The 16,948-nt window shown below is 51.7% G+C and overlaps 1 protein-coding gene across 1 annotated transcript; it reads right to left on the bottom strand.

Moving 5' to 3' along the window:
• Positions 1-4,535: 4,535 nt before the first annotated feature.
• On the bottom strand, positions 4,536-10,200 carry LOC150013115 (putative speedy protein-like protein 3). Its single transcript, XM_090275214.1, has 9 exons — positions 10,092-10,200; positions 9,363-9,572; positions 8,811-8,843; positions 8,042-8,251; positions 7,310-7,368; positions 6,817-6,902; positions 5,112-5,280; positions 4,864-4,938; positions 4,536-4,772 (listed from the first exon to the last, which is right to left on the bottom strand). The coding sequence occupies exons 1-9, from the start codon at positions 10,198-10,200 to the stop codon at positions 4,536-4,538; spliced, it is 1,188 nt and encodes a 395-aa protein (XP_090131340.1).
• Between the last annotated feature and the right edge of the window lie 6,748 nt (positions 10,201-16,948).

Genomic DNA, 16,948 nt, shown 5'->3' with positions numbered 1-16,948 from the left:
ACAAGATGCTCTGTGCACACAGGGCTTGGAATGGGCCCTCTGAGACCTTCCCTTCTGCTCCTTGGGAATGGCTCTGTGGCTGACAAAAGCCCCAAGGCTGTAAGACTTGGCAGAGTAATTAGGACCCAGAGCCAGACCAAGAGGTTCTGAGAAGGTGGGCAGGCCCCTCCCTCAGGCCAAGTGCTTTGGAAAGGCAAACTAGAGAGTTGGGGAAACAAGGTAAGTGCTACCAAACAGACTCTGCGCTGCCCAGTGAATTCTCTAATTTTCTTCCATTCTCCTACCCAGTTTTTTCACCGTGGCTTACACAGACGCTTTGCCTCCGTTCAGCGCATCACCACCTTCGCGTCTCTAGACTGCCTTCTCGTAGGGTTGCTAACGGTTAGTAAGCCCTGAATCTTTTTGCTGTTGTGGAGTCTACCCTCATTAGGCAGGTTGGAGGACCTCACCAGCTCGATTTTCTAATGACTAACCCCCCAGCTTAGAGCTTCATTCCTTTGGCTTAAATCGATACAGGTATCTTAGCAGAGATAATAAATGAATCTTTATGAACCATATACACGTTAGTATGAATGAGTTCCTCAGCTCCTTTCCAGAATGTAAATTTTGAGACAAGGAAGGATAGAGGGATCGTGGTGTGCTGAGGAAGATATGAAGAAATGTTGTCAGGGAGAGGAGAACTATCAAAAAGGAGGGGACAATGATATTTATTCCACAGGAAAACAACTGGAAATACTCATTTGTTGCATTTGAAAGGAATCGTAAATGTATCATGGAGCGCCCGTACAAAGGTCCACTGTGCAGCCTGTATAAGGGAAGTTTATGAAATGTCTGATAGAATAGGTTAGCCCATCATAGTGTTATGAAAAAAGGAAGGTTAAAATTGTATGTAGTTTGTTCACAGCTCTGTAAAACAAACATAGAACACCGAATCACGAACTTAGCAGAAAGCCCGGAAGTAAATCCACTTAAATTTTCACGATGGTCATCTTTGGTGCCAATATCATGTTCGATTCTTTTTGCTTACTGTCTTCTGTGTTTTCCCGAAGTGTTTATTTGGCACACCCTCTCTGATTGGAGTTGAGGGTAGAGCATCATTTTAGAAATAAAACAGGCCTTGAAGAGAGGAAAAAAGTGGAAGAACCTAAAGTGAACTTTTTACATCGACGGTTTGTGGTACGTAGTAAGACATGCTCCACGTGTTGTGTAATGAACGTTTTGGCCGTTCCTTGACCCCGTTTCCTTGGAGGAAGGTCCTCTCGGTCCTCGGCATTTCCCGAGAGACAGCGATGTCTATGAGCTGTGCCGGTCCCCTTGTAGCGCGCCTGGGTTCATGCTAAGGAGGCGACTCAGGATGGGGGCCTGTCAGGCCAGAAGGACCCGCCCTGTGATTAGAGGTCAAGGATTAGAGCCCAATCTCTGAGGCAGGGAGGAGCCTGGAGGTTGAATTCCACCGCGTAGCCAGTGATTGCAAAGACCCTGCCTACTTATTGCAACCCTAAGGGAAACACAAGTCACCAAATCTCAGGTGAGCTTCTGTGGTGGGGGAAGCACATCTGTGTGCCGTGAGGGAGGCACACCCAGAGGACACGGGAACTTGGTATCTGGGACCGTCCCGGCGTTCTCTGACGATGCCATCTGCCAGGAGGCTTTGCTTTCCTCCGTGACCCGGTGTTCCGGTTATGAGCCCCTCCCTCTGGACGCCCGCCCCACTTAACAGAATTATTTCTTCCTGTATTCTCTTCCTTTTTTTTTTTCCTCCAGGGTTTCTGGGACACCTTCACTTGTCTCCCACGGTTCCTAGCCCACCGCAGGCTCGAGTGTGCTTCAACCACGTGAAGCTGGAATTGGAGGTTGTGAAAAGGACGCCCATGAGGAATAAGGTAGTGACCACTGTGTGTGTCCTCTCGTGCCCGGGGGTCTGCTTGTCACAGCCCATTTGCCGGAAAGCGGGTCCCGTGGAGTCCCCTGCGCTTTGTTTTCAATTTCAGGTTATCGTCTAGGTGCCTGTGGTGCTTTCTTCCTTCTCTCTGCTCTTCCCCTTCTGCTGCTGCAGTACCACGCTCTTCTCTCCTGCTCTCAGGCTCTCAGGCTTAGGCTCTGCCTCAACGTCTTGTTCTTCCCACTGACGTGCAAAACAATTCAGGGTTACTTTTCAGAGTTTAAGGAGTTTGGTGGAGTAACCGCAACCCCACGAAGCTCCGTTATCACTTGACAGTGAAGAGCTAATCAAACTGGTCCAACGACACACATCACAAAGGTGAGAACTTCATCTTTATCATATGTCCTCAGAAGAGGCATTGCACTGTGCTCTTCAGTGATGTAAGATAACGTACAGACGTGTCACGTGGGCTAGCTAAAAAGTGACAGTGAATTCCCACAACTCGATAACAGAGACCGAAACAGAAAAACTTATATTGATGACAATATGGGGGGGACTACCCACCTAGCGGTACGATGGTTAAAATTACATAACAGATAAAACCCCCCCAAACCCCTCTTGAAAGTGTAAACAATTAAATGTACCTATATGTAACAGATCTATGAGTTATAATCAACTCAGTAGGAACAGCGTGTTTTCAAAACTACAACTATTTCCAAACTCTTTAACAGAAGTATATAAATACTAAGCATGAGAATAAATATAATAACCCTATGGGAACATACTGAAAGTAAGTTAGTAAAATATTTGGTATATACACAACTCTCACGTTCGTAGGGCTCTCTTAATTTTATCCTTTTAAAGTAGTTCCTCCTCTGCTGAGCCCTAAACTCCACCTTGCGATGGCCCTAGACTGTTGCAAACGGGTGTGTGAGAAGTGGGACCTGTAGCCTCTACCTCGGCGAAGATAGGACTGAAATGATCTGAAATTTTGGGTGTTGACTGAGAAAGGGGCACAATCTGAAAACACCCTGGTTTCTTGTTGTCCTTAAATGGATTCCTAGAAGCGTTCCGCAGAGCAGGACGTGACCGTCCAGCTCATGGGAGAATATTCTGGGCCCTGTTAGATTGTCTGCGCAGGAGGCTCCTCTTTCCCTTCCTCCTGCCTGTCATCAGCGAACCTGCATTCACTTCCTGCTGCGCACCAAATCTCCCGTGGCCTCAGCGACCTAGAAGTAAGAGAAAGAGACATTTCCAACACGCCACTCTCCAGGTAGGAAGATTGCCTCAATTCTCAGTCACTCGTAGCCCGAGTTTAGACTACCCTATAAATCCTATTTTATCTCTAATTCTCCATCCTCAACCTCATTCAGGAACCTTTTTTTTTTTTTTTCCCATTATGAGGGTTGAAGTGTGATGACAACGAGTCCAAAAATGACTTCACATACCCAGGAACCTGCGTCCTAGCGAGGACTCGAGGAGATTCTGTTCAGGGAGCAGCACACATCAGGAGAGTTGTCCTTTGCTTTACTCACACCTTGGTCCATTTGTACACGTGAAAACCTGACCTTAGAACCACCCCAGCAACGTTCCCGAGACATCAACATCGCAAGGCGTGCTCCCTGACACTAACCCTGGATTCTAAGTCTAAGCATAACACCGAGTCTGCTCTTGGCTAGTGCTACAGTCACAGTGCTTGTGTCCCCCCAAATTCATAACGCCTAGGGTGACGGTGGCTCAGTTGGTTGGAGCGTCTTCCCATACACCGACAGGTTGTAGGTTCAATTCCCAGTCAGGGCACATACCTAGGTTTTGGGTTTGATCCCTTCTCACCTACCTCGATGTTTGTCCCTCTCTCTTCCTTCCTGTGTCTAAAAGCCAGAAACATACCCTCGGGAGAGGATTTTGAAAGAAAGAAGAAGAAATGGGGGTCTTCGGGAGGCGATTAGGTCACTGGGTGGAGCTCTGATGGATGAGGTTATTGTCCTTAGAAGAGACCCCAGAGCCATGCCTGGCCCCTTGCAGCATGGAAGTGCACGGCGGGGGCGGGGAGTTGGCCGTCTGCAGCACAGATGAGGCTCCTGAGCGGAAGCCGGCTGTGCCGGCCCCTGATCTCAGACCTCCAGCCTTCGGAACTGGGAGAAAGAAATGTCTGCGCTTCTCTAAGCCACCCAGTCTGTGGCCTTTGGATGTGGCAGCCAGGAGGGTCTGAGATAGCTAGTTCACAAGGCTGAAACCGGGTCTTTGCCTGTTGCTCTGCCCAAAGCTGTAAGTCTAAGGTGTGTATCATAGTGAGCCTTGGCGGGGCTACTGTTTCTCAGCCTCTGCTCATTGTGACCAACCTCCGTGACCATCAACTTGAGGGGAAAATGTGTACTTGTACAAGGGGTGAGATCGGTGAGGCGGGGAAATGAAGAACACGGCGATGCTGTGTCTCTAAGCAATTTGTTGGAGACTAAATTTGGATGAAGAGGGAGCTAGTCATGATTTTATTGTTTTATTGTGGGGTCTAGAGACTGCGCCATCTGCAATCCTACTGGTACACGTTTCCTTTCTGTAGGTAAGTCCCTAGAGTTGGTATTCCTGAGGGATGTCGGGCCCAAGTGAGTTAACAAGGGAAGTAAAAACACACTCTATGGGAAAATCTGGGAACCTACTCTTCAGCAAACTCAAGATTTGGACAAAGCTGTTCCTTGGACCCCGTTGCCTCCGATAAAATGAGGTCAGCCAAACCCTGAGGCCTGGCATCCACCCATGCCACCAAGGCGCCTGGGCGTGGTGGTCGGCTCGTGGCCGGCAGCCGCGTCAGTGCCTGGCTGTGTGCGCGGTGGGTGCGCTTCACAGTGTGTGGACGGCTGATGGGGAGGGGTGGGGTCGATGACCACGGGTCCTGCAGTTAAATGTCTCGCATTTCCTAAAGGGACCACAGATCATTGCGTCTGCACCTGCGGGGACACAGCCCGACGTTCCTACGCACCTACCTTAGCCTCTGGGGTCTCCAAAAGGAGGGCACGGTCTCGCCCCCACACCCAGAGCTCGGGATCAAAGGCCTGGATCTGGAAAGACAAACAGTCCCCGAAAAGGTGAGGACTCTCCAGTTGCACCCACGTCCCTCCCCTCGTCGGGCCCCCAAGTGTCTCTCATCCCCCAACCCCAGGCGAGATGCCTCACGATCCCTTCTGTCTCCGGTCTGGCATCGCCCTGCGCCAGATGTCCACAGCCCACCTACCTCTTCACACTCCTCCTTGGAGACCCATGCCCTGCAGCCCATTGATCGAAAGAATTGGCATCGCAGTTTGTGGAACAGGGGACGCCGGGAGTCGTTGCTGTCCCCGTAGAGGAAGGAAAAGATGGCCTGTTTAGGGGCGCAATCCTCCTCCATATCCAGGGCCAGGTAGCTGAGGAAAGCCATCAGGGTGTCAGTCAGGAACGGGATGGAAGGGACGGACCCCTGCCTGCGGTCAGCCTCCCAGAAAGGACACAGACTGGGTCGCCTTCACACAGGACCCACGGGAGCCCCATCCAGGGTCACAGAGTGCCTGCCTCCCAGTCATGAGCAAGCCCCTGTTGAGCAGGCACCGGAAGGGCCCCTCTGAATACCTTGACGATTCGGGTACAATTAATTCAGTGGGGAAGCCTGCCCCCTTCCCGGAACCTGCTGTGTGCGCACACACCTGTCTCTCTATCGTTTCGGTCCCTAGACAGCTCCTGTGGGCAGGGACCAACTGGTCCGTTTCAGTATCCATAGTTTCCTGTCAAACGACTGAGAGGGGACTTGGTTCCTGGGCGCATTCACTCAGCAGCCCTTCTTGAGTTCTCCCATCCTCACATTCCCTGGCCCTGGAGATGCACTTTATAAGGTTTCATGGGATGAGTGACTGAATGCTCTGCGTCCTAGTCAAGTGCAAAGCTGATTACCTCAGAGACTCAGTGTCATGTCAGCTTTGCAACGTGAAAAGAAGAGTGCCGAGTGTTTTCAGAAGTCATTGACACATATGTACTGTTAATGTTTTAATGTTTTACTTTTGCTCTTGGGGCGCGGAAGTGAGGGGGTCTGGAGGTTTTAGTGTTTCAGTTGGGGTAAGAAGAAATCACGTCTTTCAGTTACATAGGGGTAAAAATACCGAGACGGAAAGTACAGTATCCAGTCAGGGAAGGGTGTTAGGAAGAGTGCGAGACAAAGAAGGGAACGTCAGGGTGGTAAACACGTTTGATGGGGATAGTAGAGAGAGCTGATTTTCAACCGAGAACTCTGGGCCGGATTTAGGCCCAAGTGAGGCAGTGGAATTGTTGGGTGTGGGGATGGTGAAGTGCTTAGACCTGCGTTTAGAAGTACATTCAGGAAGACTCGTAAGAAACATCCGTGGGTCTTACTGCTTTCTCTCCTCCCCGGAGGAGGTGTGTATTGATTTAGAGAAAGAGAGAGAGAAACATGGATCGGTTGCCTCCTGCAGGAGCCCTGACCGGGCTCGAACCCGCAACGTTTTGGTGGACCGGACGACACTCCAAAGAATCGAGCAAGCCGACCACGGACCTGGGGTGAGCACTTCACAACGGATCTGTATTATGGAACGGGGGCCTGAATTGAGAAGGACCATTACATTTGGTATCGTTCAGAGGTGTGGCAGGATGTGAGGGAGAAGGCTTAGAAATGGTTAGTCTCAAGCCTGTTTACTCAGGGGAAGAGCGGGGTCGAATCTTCATGGGGCTTTTATGTTTTCGTTTGCTTTCCTCGGTCTTTTCACCGGCATTGGTGTGGCTGGCTTTTCCCAAGAACAGTAGAAGAAACACTGTGTACTACAATCCTGTGAAGTTCCTACACAGAGTACACAGTAGAAACAGGGTAAAAAGTAGCTGAGAGGTTGGGGACCCACTCCTGTCCTGGCGCTCCCCAGAGGATGACAGTGAGTCCTGGGATTGAGCCGAGTACTCACAGGGCCAGGAAGAAATGGACTCGTTGGAACTGCCAGGCGAAGAGGCCCGCGCGGCTGAAGTAGGCCACAACCATTGCCAGGAGGTACTGGTGGACAGAGGGGGAAAATAGACAATGAGGACTCACATAGTGAAAGAGGAGGAAGAGCGGGATAAGGGAAAGGCTGATGCTCCCGGGTTGGCCGGTGCTGAGGGTTTCGGAGCATGTGTCTGGGACAGCCGGCATCAGGAGGGTCTCTGATAAGCTGGAGCAAAGGGGCGCCCCCGAGAGCTGAGCGAAGAGGGGACTTGATGTGCCAGCGGCCACAGGGACAAGCCTTGGGCTCAGATCCCAGGGGAGCCGGGGCAGAGGCTGGGCTCCCGTCCACAGTGCAAGAAACGCCTGGGTCCCCGAAGGCAAGTGGTGCCAAGGCGTCCGGTCGGAGAGGGAACTGTGGGCTCAGGAAACTGCCCCCTGCGTCCGAGGATCAGTGGTAGGGCAGGAATACCTCTTACCTTATCTGAAAGTCTCAGCCTGACGTCCCATTCCAGGAACCCTTTGACGACAGGATCCTCTGTGAAGAGAGCGCATGTGTTAGCTTGAGGACAGCAACGCAGTTGGCGTGGGAGCGTTCCGGGGCCAAGAGGGGAACCGTAGGCCTCCTGGGGGCGGTTGAGGATTGGGGCCAAGGGTTGAGGCTGCCAGGCAGAGGGATTGAGGAGATTGTTCTCTGGGCAAGGAAGCAGGGGTGACACCACGCCCCACCCACCCAGTCTGGGGGCACCGAGTGACGGGTAGGGTGGCAGTAGCACATCTGCGTGACGCAGATATTAACCAATGAGTGCTGCTCCCTCCTCACACGTGGATGCACCCCTGCCGCAGCCAAGGCATAGCCACTCGGTCGTTTCTCTGTGGACAGTCACATCAGGGCGTGAATTTGGCCTCGTTATCTCCCCGTACACACATGAAGGTCTTTCGATGCAAAAGACCAGTCAGAGCTAAGAAGTCTCAGAGGGTGCGATACCCACAGGCCAACTCATCCCAAGTGCAAACCCTTTTCAAGTCTAGCCTAATCCTATGTCACTTGTAAGTGCCCCCCCCCCCCCCCCCCGTGAGAATGAATAGGGAGCCCTCCTAGGAAAGAGCACACCAACTAGCAGGGAGTTCTTTCTGTTGGAAAAGTGTAGTTCTTTAAAGTTGTTTGTTCAGAACAGGATAGGAGGGTGCTGTCCAGGGTGTCTTCTTACGGAGCAGCCTGGCAAAGGCCTGGTGGTGTTCCTCCAGGACCGTGGATGCTTTCTGTCTTTTGATCTTCATTTTAAGACCCTCCAGTTCCTGGACCCGCCAGATGTTAGGCCCAGGCGCGGCCTCCTCCTGTGCCTCCCGCCTTGGGGACCGCTCCCTCCTCCTCTTCCTTCCAGCGGTGCGGTCCAGGTGGCTGGAATCCACACAGGGGTCTGAGTAAAGAACCCAGGGTACGAGCTGAGGCTTTTGCCTTTGGAATTCAGCTACTGGTCACCTAAACCCGACCACCCCTCCACCCCACCGATCCCCCCACCTTATAACCAGCGTCTCCGTTCTCCCGAGTCTCCTAGACTGGCCTTCTCCCCAGCCATCTTTTCATCTTCCTCCTTCGGTGATGGCCAGCTCCCCGCCCGCCGCCCCAGAGTCACCTGGCTGCTGTTCTTCGTCTCTGTCCTCAAAATTCTTCCTCTGAAGTAATTTTCTCCCCTTGAAGGGGAGCAAAAGAACCCTCATAGTCTCTTCCCTTCCCTTCTCTCAGCTTTGAATCTCATCTCGGAACCCTCCTTGCTTGCCTCCCAGGCTCTCCTTTCATTGGGATACCCTGGTCCCCCGCTCCTGTAGTCTCCTGCAATCCCTGATGCTCTGAATCTCTCCTTTCTTTCACACACAACCTGCTCCAGTCCCCCTTCTTCCTTAATGCCAACCGTGTCAAATCCCTGGGCCCCCTGTTTCCTTAGCTGGTTTTCCTGGGTTCACCTGAATCCCTCTTACCTCCAGTGGGCACCATGAGGGCCAAGGGCGAGGCTGCCGGGAAGAGGGATAGAGGAGATGGCGCCCTGGGCAAGGAAGCAGGGGTGACACCACGCCCCACCCACCCAGTCTGGGGGCACCGAGAGACAGGTAGGGGGGCAGCAGCACATCTGCGTGACGCAGATATTAACCAAAGAGTGCTGCTCCCGCATCACGCATGGACGCACCCCTGTGGACACCATAGCCACTCGGTCGTTTCTCTGTCGACAGTCACATCAGGGCGAGAAGATGGCCTCGTTATCACCTCTTACGCACAGGAGGGTATTTAGACTCAAAAGACCAGTCAGAGCTAAGAAGTCTCACAGGCCTACTCATCCCAAGCGCAAACCCTTTTCAAGTGTAGCCTAATCCTTGATCACTTCTAAGTGTCCCCAGTGAGAATCGGTAGGGCGCCCTCCCAGGAAAGTGAGCACGCCAACTAGCAGGGCGTTCTTTTCTGTTGGAAAGGTATAGTTCTTCAAAGTGGTTTGTTCAGAACAGGATAGGAGGGTGCTGTCCAGGGTCTGGTCTTACTGAGCCGCCTGGCAGAGGCCTGGTGGTGTTCCGCCGGTGCCGTGGGTGCTTTCTGTCTTTTGATCTTCATTTTAAGAGCGTCCAGTTCCTGGACCCGCCAGATGTTAGGCCCAGGCGCGGTCCCCTCCTGTGCCTCCCTCCTTGGGGAGCGCTCCCTCCTCCTCTTCCTCCCAGCGGTCCTATCCGGGTGGTTGGCATCCACACAGGGGTCTGAGTAAAGAACCCAGGGTACGAGATGAGGCTTTTGCCTTTGGAATTCAGCTACTGGTCACCTAAAGCCGACCACATCCTCCACCCCACCTTAAAACCAACGTCTCCATTCTCCCCGATCTCATAGACTCCTGGCCTTCTCCCCAGCCATCTTTTCATCTCCCTCCTTTGGTGATGCCCATCTCCCCGCCCGCTGCCCCCAACTCACCTTGCTGGTGTTCTTCGTCTCTGTCCCGAAACGCAACCTCATTTCATTTAATTTCTCCCCTTGAAGGGGAACTGAAGAACCCTGATCGTTTCTTCCCTTCCCTTCTCTCATCTTTGAGTCTCATCTCCGAACCCTCCTTGCCTGCCTCCCAGGCTCCCCTTTTCGTGGGGCTATCCCGGTCCCCAGCTCCTGTAGTCTCCTGCAATCCGTGATGCTCTGAAGCTCACCTTCCTTTCACAGGCACCCTCCTGCAGTGCCCCTTCCTCCTTAGTGTCGACCGTGTCCGATTTCTCGGCCCCCTGTCTCCTCACCTGATTGTCCTGGCTTGACCCGAATCAGTCTCAACTCCAGGGGGCACCCTGAGGTGCTAGCCTCTGGGCTCGAGTTGTCCGAGGTGGGACTTGGGCTAGTGCCCGCCATCCCTTCTTTTCAGCTCCTGTGTGCCAAGAAACCTTGGCAAGCACAAGTCTGGAGAGAATAGGCTGTTGCCTCCCTCCGCTGCCTAGCGCCACGGAGTTGGATCCTTCCGATCAGGAGGTTCCGAAGCCTGCGATGTCATTGGTCATCCCAACCCGGCAACGAGTTTGAGAGACGTAAACACACGTATCTAACTGCCATATACGTAACTGCCATCCATACATGTAACTGCCATGCGTGCTCTTACGTGTCCTGGAGGTCAGGGTAAAGAGTACCTCCTGCTACTGACCCAACAACATGAGACCCGCCGCCAGAGCTGTCCTCGAGTGTCAGCATCACCCTTCATCTCCTCCCCAGCAGATGCTCTGTTGTCTGCATTCCGAATGTGAACTGTATTGGGACGTCTTCTTTCCCATTCCCATTTCGGAGTGTAGCCTGGTGGGAGAGGGAGGTGACAAGGACATGTAGGGAAAGCAGAAATGCTAAGACCTTTCCAGAGTGGTGTGAAAGTGTCCAAAAGTTCCCGGGAACACGGCCCTGTCAGGTGACGGTTTACTTGAAAACCCCGAATTTGGTGCCCTGACGTGCATGGCCCTTTGCACCGAGCATCAAGCCTCCAAGTGTCAGTTTCACCCGTTGGATTCCCGGTCAGGGCGCTTGCCTGGGCTGCAGGCTGGTCCCCGTTTGGGGACCTGTGCAACCAGTCGTCGTTTCTCTCACACATCAGAGTTTCTCTTCCACTCTTCCTCTCCTCCCAGCTCTTCCCCTCTATAATGAATAGGTTGATATCACGAATCAGTTGAGGGCGGTACAGGCACTTGGGAAAACAACAGACACAACACCACCGAACATGGGGTTTGGCGAAGCTCGAGGTCTACAGAAATGATGTTCAGGATTGTGTAGCAGGGGAAACGCATCCTCAACCCTCAGGCAGCATTCATTCCAAGAGACGTTGTGAGAAGCTAAAATCCCCGAAAGCTGCACATGCGCTCACGTGCTTCAGATGGTGTCCACAGTTCGAGGGAGTCCATGAATCGCCCTGAGCCTGCCCCTCAAGTGCAATGAAGAAACTCTAGTCTACGTATCAGCATGCTCAGCCTGTGCATCAGTCTTGAGCCAGAAATTTCACTCCCTCTCCTGTATCCTGTGAATGAAATATCACATGCACAGAAAGACTTAAGTGGAAAGATCTCCACTTCAAGGCAGAACATGACGTTCTCCGTGAAGGTGGGGAGCGCAGACGCAGAAAAGATAGTGACTAAGCCGTTCTGCTGCAGGATCAGTGGACGATTTTTCTGAACCACCTGCCAGCCTCCTACCTCTCCTGTTTTCATGGGCATTGAAACTTTTCTTCCTTCTCTTTATCCTCCCTCCCTCCCTCTCTCTCTCCTCGCTCCCCCCCTCTCTCTCTCCTCGCTCCCCCCTCCCTCCCTTCCTCCTCCCCCTCTCCTTCCCTCCTTCCCTCCCTCCCTCCCTCCCTTTCTTATCGTGGTGCGATAACATAACCAATGTACCATTTTAAGCATAGTAAAGGTGAAATTCTGTGGCATTGAACACACACGCACCGTGCTGTGCTACAGTCACCACCGTCCATCTCCAGAACTTTCTCATCTTCCCAAACCGAGCCTCCACACCCAATAAATACGAAGTCCTCATCCATCTCCCCCAGGACCTGGTAGCCCTCCTTCTACCTTCTGTCCGTATGAGCTTGACTACTGCAGGGAGCCGGTATCGGTGGAATCATATAGCGATTACTTCAGGCTTATTGAGTCAGCGTAATGATTCAAGGTTCATGCACGTTGTTGCATGTGTCAGAATTTCCTTCTTTCTATAGGATGGGTAATATCCATTATAGAAACCGCATTTTGTTTATCCATCCATGGGCTGATGGACACTTGGGTTGTTTCTCCCTTTGGGCTGGGAGTCTTGCTTTCCATCCATCCTTTGAACTTGGATGAGACATTCAGGATGTACCCAAACTTGTATTTTTCTCTTTGGATCACGTCCATGTGTCTACTCTGCCCATAGCAGCCGTGAGCGAAGTGCAGTCAGTTCCTCTAGAATAGAGTGTGGCAGTTCCTCGAGAGTTATAAATAGAACCGTTCTATGAAGGAGCAATTCCAGGTCTGGGTATTTATCCAAATGAAAGGAAAGGAGGACTTGGAAGAGCTACGTGCACCTCCAGGTTTGTTGCAGCATTAGCACCAGAGCCAATGTGTGGGAACAACGTGTGTCCATCGATGGGTGAATGGGTACAGAAGATGTGACAGGTACATGTAAAATGGCACATTGCTCGATTATGGGAAGGGAGGGAATCCAGCCATTTGGGTCACTATGGATGGGCCTTGAGGGTGTTATGCTAAAGGAAGTGAGACAGACAGAGACAAACATATTCTGTGCGGTATCATTACTATGTGTAATGTGAAAAAGAAAAGAACTGAACTCATAGGAAGAGACAGTGGCATAGAGGCTGCCTGGGGATGGGGGACTAGAGAACGGCTGGTGAGAGCTGGAAACTTTCAGTGATAAGATGAACGAGGCCTGAGCATCTCCTGTACAATGCAAGTGGCCGTATGGAGTCGGTGTCCTGTGAGGCCCAGTGGTGAGTTTTCCCTGTTCGCGCGAGCTGGGTGCTCCCAGAATGTCCTTGTGTGGGTTGTGTGTGCCCTGCTGTCCTAGCGGAGCCTTGATCGCTGTGGGCACATGAGTGGGTGTGATTGACCGTCAGTCTGAGCAGCTGCAAGGACCGCCTGTGACCTGAGCAGACAAGCGGTTGTGCGTGGCGGGGCAAGAGTCACTGTCGTAGGGCTCTGGTGCCAGCCAGGCTTACCCTTAAGGTGTGTGGTTGTGGAGCTGGTTGGGTGGTCGTCTGGTTGGTCTGAAGCTGGCCATTGGATGCATTGGTTCTGGAGCCTCTTGAGAGGGGCTCCAGTGCTGACCAAGGGCAGCTGCCATCGGTGCCCAGTGGGCCACCTGGTAGGAGCTACCAAGTGATCCGTGGTTAGCTGGCACCCGTGCTGGCGGCCTTGAGACTCTTGGAGGGGGCCGTGCTGTGCCTCAAAGTCGGCTGCCACTTTTACTGTGTGTGTGGCTGCTTATGTGAAAACTTCCTTTCGAAGGCAACACTAGCCGCAGCTTATGCCAGGCCTGAGGCCACCTGACGGGAGTTTAAGGCAAGCTGAGAATGCTCAGCGCTTGTGCGGGATCTGGAGCTGCTTAGCAAGAGGTCCGGGGCACACCAAGGCCAGCTGCTGCCCGTTTGGGGTTTGTGGACCTCTGGGAGACATGAGAAAGGTCTACAGCCTGAGTTGAGTCAAGACACTTGTGTGGAAAAGCTGCTGAAAGGCATTCGAGCCAGGAGTGTGAGTTGGGTGGGGACCTGAGGTAATTAGCAGGGTGTAGTGAGTGGTCTTAGCTGAGGGAATGGAGAGCTCGGATTTGGCACCCACCTGTGCCTGCCTGCTGGGTGGGTGGAGGACTCGCAAAGGAACAAAAGTGCCTTTCTGTCCCAGGAGAGAGCTGCCCGGCCCCTGGCGCTCCAGTGCTCACCCTGAAGCTCGTCAGCTCAGCTTCTCCGTGTATGTCCCTGGCACTTCTCAAGCTGCTGTCCCAGCACTGGAGCTGAGAGCAAGTGAGTCTGTGAGTGAGTCCATTGACGGGCCCTTCAAGAGGAACGCCTGGGCCCCGGCCAGTGTGGCTCAGTTGGTCGGAGCATTGTCCCATAACCGAAAGGTGGTGGGCTCGATTCCTGGTCCGGGCACGTACCTACTTTGCCGGTTCTGTTCCAGACCCTGGCGCGTATAATGCCAGGTGTGGGTGTGTACGGGAGGCAACCAGTTAATGCTTCTTTCTCACATAGATGTTTCTCTCTGTCCCTCCCTCTTGCTCTAAAAGGCAATGGAAAGACGTCCTCAAGTGAGGATTAAAAAAAGAAAAATGTTTTGAAGGGGAGCACGTGGGGCTCCAGCAGCCCTCTGTGTCAGTGAGATGCAGTCCCCGCTTGTCTTTACAGCCAGTTGCTATGGGGACTCTGCTGCCTGGCATTGGTGCCTCTGGCGTGGGGCGGGGACCCCGTTGCTCCTAAGCGGGCACCTCCACAGCCGAGATATCCCTCCCAGTTCTCAAGCACCATGCATGAGTTTGGGACGACTAGCCTGTTGCATGTCTCTGCCCTTCTACTAGTCTCAACGTGGCTTCTTGTTTATGTGCTCAGTTCTAGGAGTTGTGTCCAGCTGCTCTTTCCGTGGTTCTCAAGACTGATTGTTGTATAACGTGCTCTTTAATTTTTATGTGATCGTGGGAGGAATCAAGCACAGTATTGACCTCCTCATCCATCTTGGGTGCAAGTCCTCAATCAAGTCCTGATGTCTGAGGTCAGGTAAGTCAAAGCACTGGAGAAGGCAAGTTTAGGGGATTGTTCCTACTCAGTGCCAGGCATCACCCTGAGGAAACAAAAGAAAGACAAAGCAGCACCCCTGCCACTGGGGAGCTCACCTTCTAGTTAGGAAGACAAACCACATCACATTCACTTCCCTGGACTTGGGTTCTCCTTTGTTCGATGGAATCATTGGACTGAGGATTCCTGTGAGCTCTTCCGAGTGTATGTCCAATGAGAGCTTTGTGCAAAAACAGCAAGCAGTGGACTCCCTGTTCACACAGTCTGGAGATACTGTCGCATCCCACAGGTAAAGGGCTTAGTCCTGCCTGAGTACCGATCACCAAGCCCAAGTGGTTGCGTGTGCTTCTGGCCTACTGGCTATAGATTGGAGGCCCCCATGATCTACTTCTCCTCAGGTTCATTGCCTTTGCTCACAGACCTCAGGAGAGCGTATTACTTAGTAGATGACCAGTTTCCTTTAAAAGGCAGTAAGTCAGGAACAGCCAAACGGAAGAGGTGCATGAGGCAAGGTATGTGCAAAGGGTCGCAGCGCTCCTGCACCCCCTGGGCACACCGGAAAAGCCGGCGTTGGGGCCGCCTGTCATCTACCAGACCCAATAAGCAGACACAGGGATTGAAGCTTTATTGGCGCTTTATTCAGATGGCCTGCGATCTCAGAAGACTGCAGGTTTGTACCCTCACAGATTGTCTTAAATTCCATGATAAACGGGCCCTTCTTATAAGGAGAGGGAAATTGCAGCAAGGGGCCTGGCATTCAGGGACAAAGTTACTCAGATAAAAGCTGCAGCACTCTTTCATCGGTGTCCTGCGTGGCGGTCCTTGTGCCTGGGCGGTGGTCTTTGTGTCCTGGTTGGTGGTCATCCCATCCTGGAGTATAATGGCTCAGATGCCATCTTGATTGCTTGCAGTCCTCCCGAGGCACAGAGGTGGAACTGCTTATGGTCTCCTGGAGGCAAGGTGGGTCATACCTCCAGTTCCTGAAACAATAGCTTTTTACGTGCATTGATTACTAAGCTTCTAGCTGTTACCTGAACCTACAATTTCCCAACATTTGAGCTGCCCGTCCGTCCTTGAAAATGCTGTGACTTTTCTGAGGGTAATTAGACATCTTGTAACATTTTCCATCAGAAGTGTTTCTATTCTTTAAGTCAACCACTCTACCTCTAGAAATTAATACCAAAAAAATACCAAAGATCTCTTCATCCCTACTCAGTTGGAAAAAACTTAGGTGTCCAGTAAGATGGATTGGCTAAAGATTGATGAAGTATGTACAAAAAGACTGGACGATGAACAGTGTTGAGTGATTGAAAAGCCTATTGTTTTTTTTTTTTTTTTTTTCTTTTCTTTTTTTGGTTTTTCAATTACAGTTGTCCCCTTTTTCCCCCATTGCTCCCCCCCACCCAGCCCGTCCCTTCTCCCACAATCATATCCCTCCCCGTGGTCCATGTGCATGAGTCACTCATACACGTTCCTTGACTAGACCCTTCCCTTACTTATCCCTCTTCTCTCCCTCCCCCCTCCCGCCTACTGACTACAATTGTAGTCTTTGCCTGTTTAGTTCGTTTGTTTGTGTTGCTCTTTAGTTTCCTGTATTAGGTGATATCATATGGTATTTTGCTTTCTTTGCCTGGCTTATTTCACTAAGCATGATTCTCTCTAGTTCCATCCATGTTGTCGCAAATGGCAGGAGTTCCTTCTTTCTTTCTGCTACATAGTATTCCGTTGTGTAGATGTACCACAGTTTTTGGATCCACTCATCTACAGAGGGGCCCTTAGGCTGTTTCCAGCACTTAGCTATTGTAAACAGGGCTGCTATGAACATAGGGGTGCATAGGTTTTTTTGAATTAGGGTTTTAGGATTTTTCGGGTATAATCCTAGCAGTGGAATCGCTGGTCCAAAAGGCAGTTCCATTTTTAGTTTTTTGAGGTAATTCCGTACTGTTTTCCACAGTGGCTGCACCAGTCTGCATTCCCACCAACAGTGCAGTAGGGTTCCCGTTTCCCCACATCGTCGCCAGCATTTGTTGTTTGTTGATGTGTTGATGATGGCCACTCTGACAGGTGTAAAGTGGTATCTCATTGTGGTTTTTACTTGCATCTCTCTGATGGCCAAGGATGTTGAGCATTTTTTCATGTGCCTATGAACCGTCTGTATGTCCTCTTCGGAGAAGTGTTTGTTCAGGTCCTTTGCCCATTTTTTAATTGGCTTGTTTGTTTTCTTGAGGTTGAGTCGTATAAGCTCTTTATATATTTTGGAGATCGGTCCCCTGTCTGTGATATCATTGGCAAACATGTTTTCCCGTATGGTTGGTTTCCTTTTCATCTTGCCGATGTTTTCTTTTGCTGAGCAGA

The sequence above is a fragment of the Furipterus horrens genome, unplaced genomic scaffold (assembly GCF_987537825.1).
Source record: "Furipterus horrens unplaced genomic scaffold, mFurHor1.1.pri manual_scaffold_4, whole genome shotgun sequence".
Lineage (NCBI taxonomy): Eukaryota > Metazoa > Chordata > Mammalia > Chiroptera > Furipteridae > Furipterus > Furipterus horrens.
The sequence above is the reverse complement of the archived record's forward strand: the minus strand, read 5'-3'. Positions and strand labels throughout refer to the sequence as shown.

What these genes read in the sequence shown, in the direction of transcription:
- LOC150013115 (XM_090275214.1), bottom strand. Translation starts at nt 10,200, where the DNA reads ATGGCGGGCACTAGCCCAAGTCCCACCTCGGACAACTCGAGCCCAGAG. An exon ending in GGCTGAGACTTTCAGATAAG is followed by an intron (nt 6,903 to 7,309) that starts GTAAGAGGTATT and finishes TCTGTCCACCAG; the next exon opens with TACCTCCTGGCAATGGTTGT. An exon ending in GTCCATTTCTTCCTGGCCCT is followed by an intron (nt 5,281 to 6,816) that starts GTGAGTACTCGG and finishes GGCTTTCCTCAG; the next exon opens with CTACCTGGCCCTGGATATGG.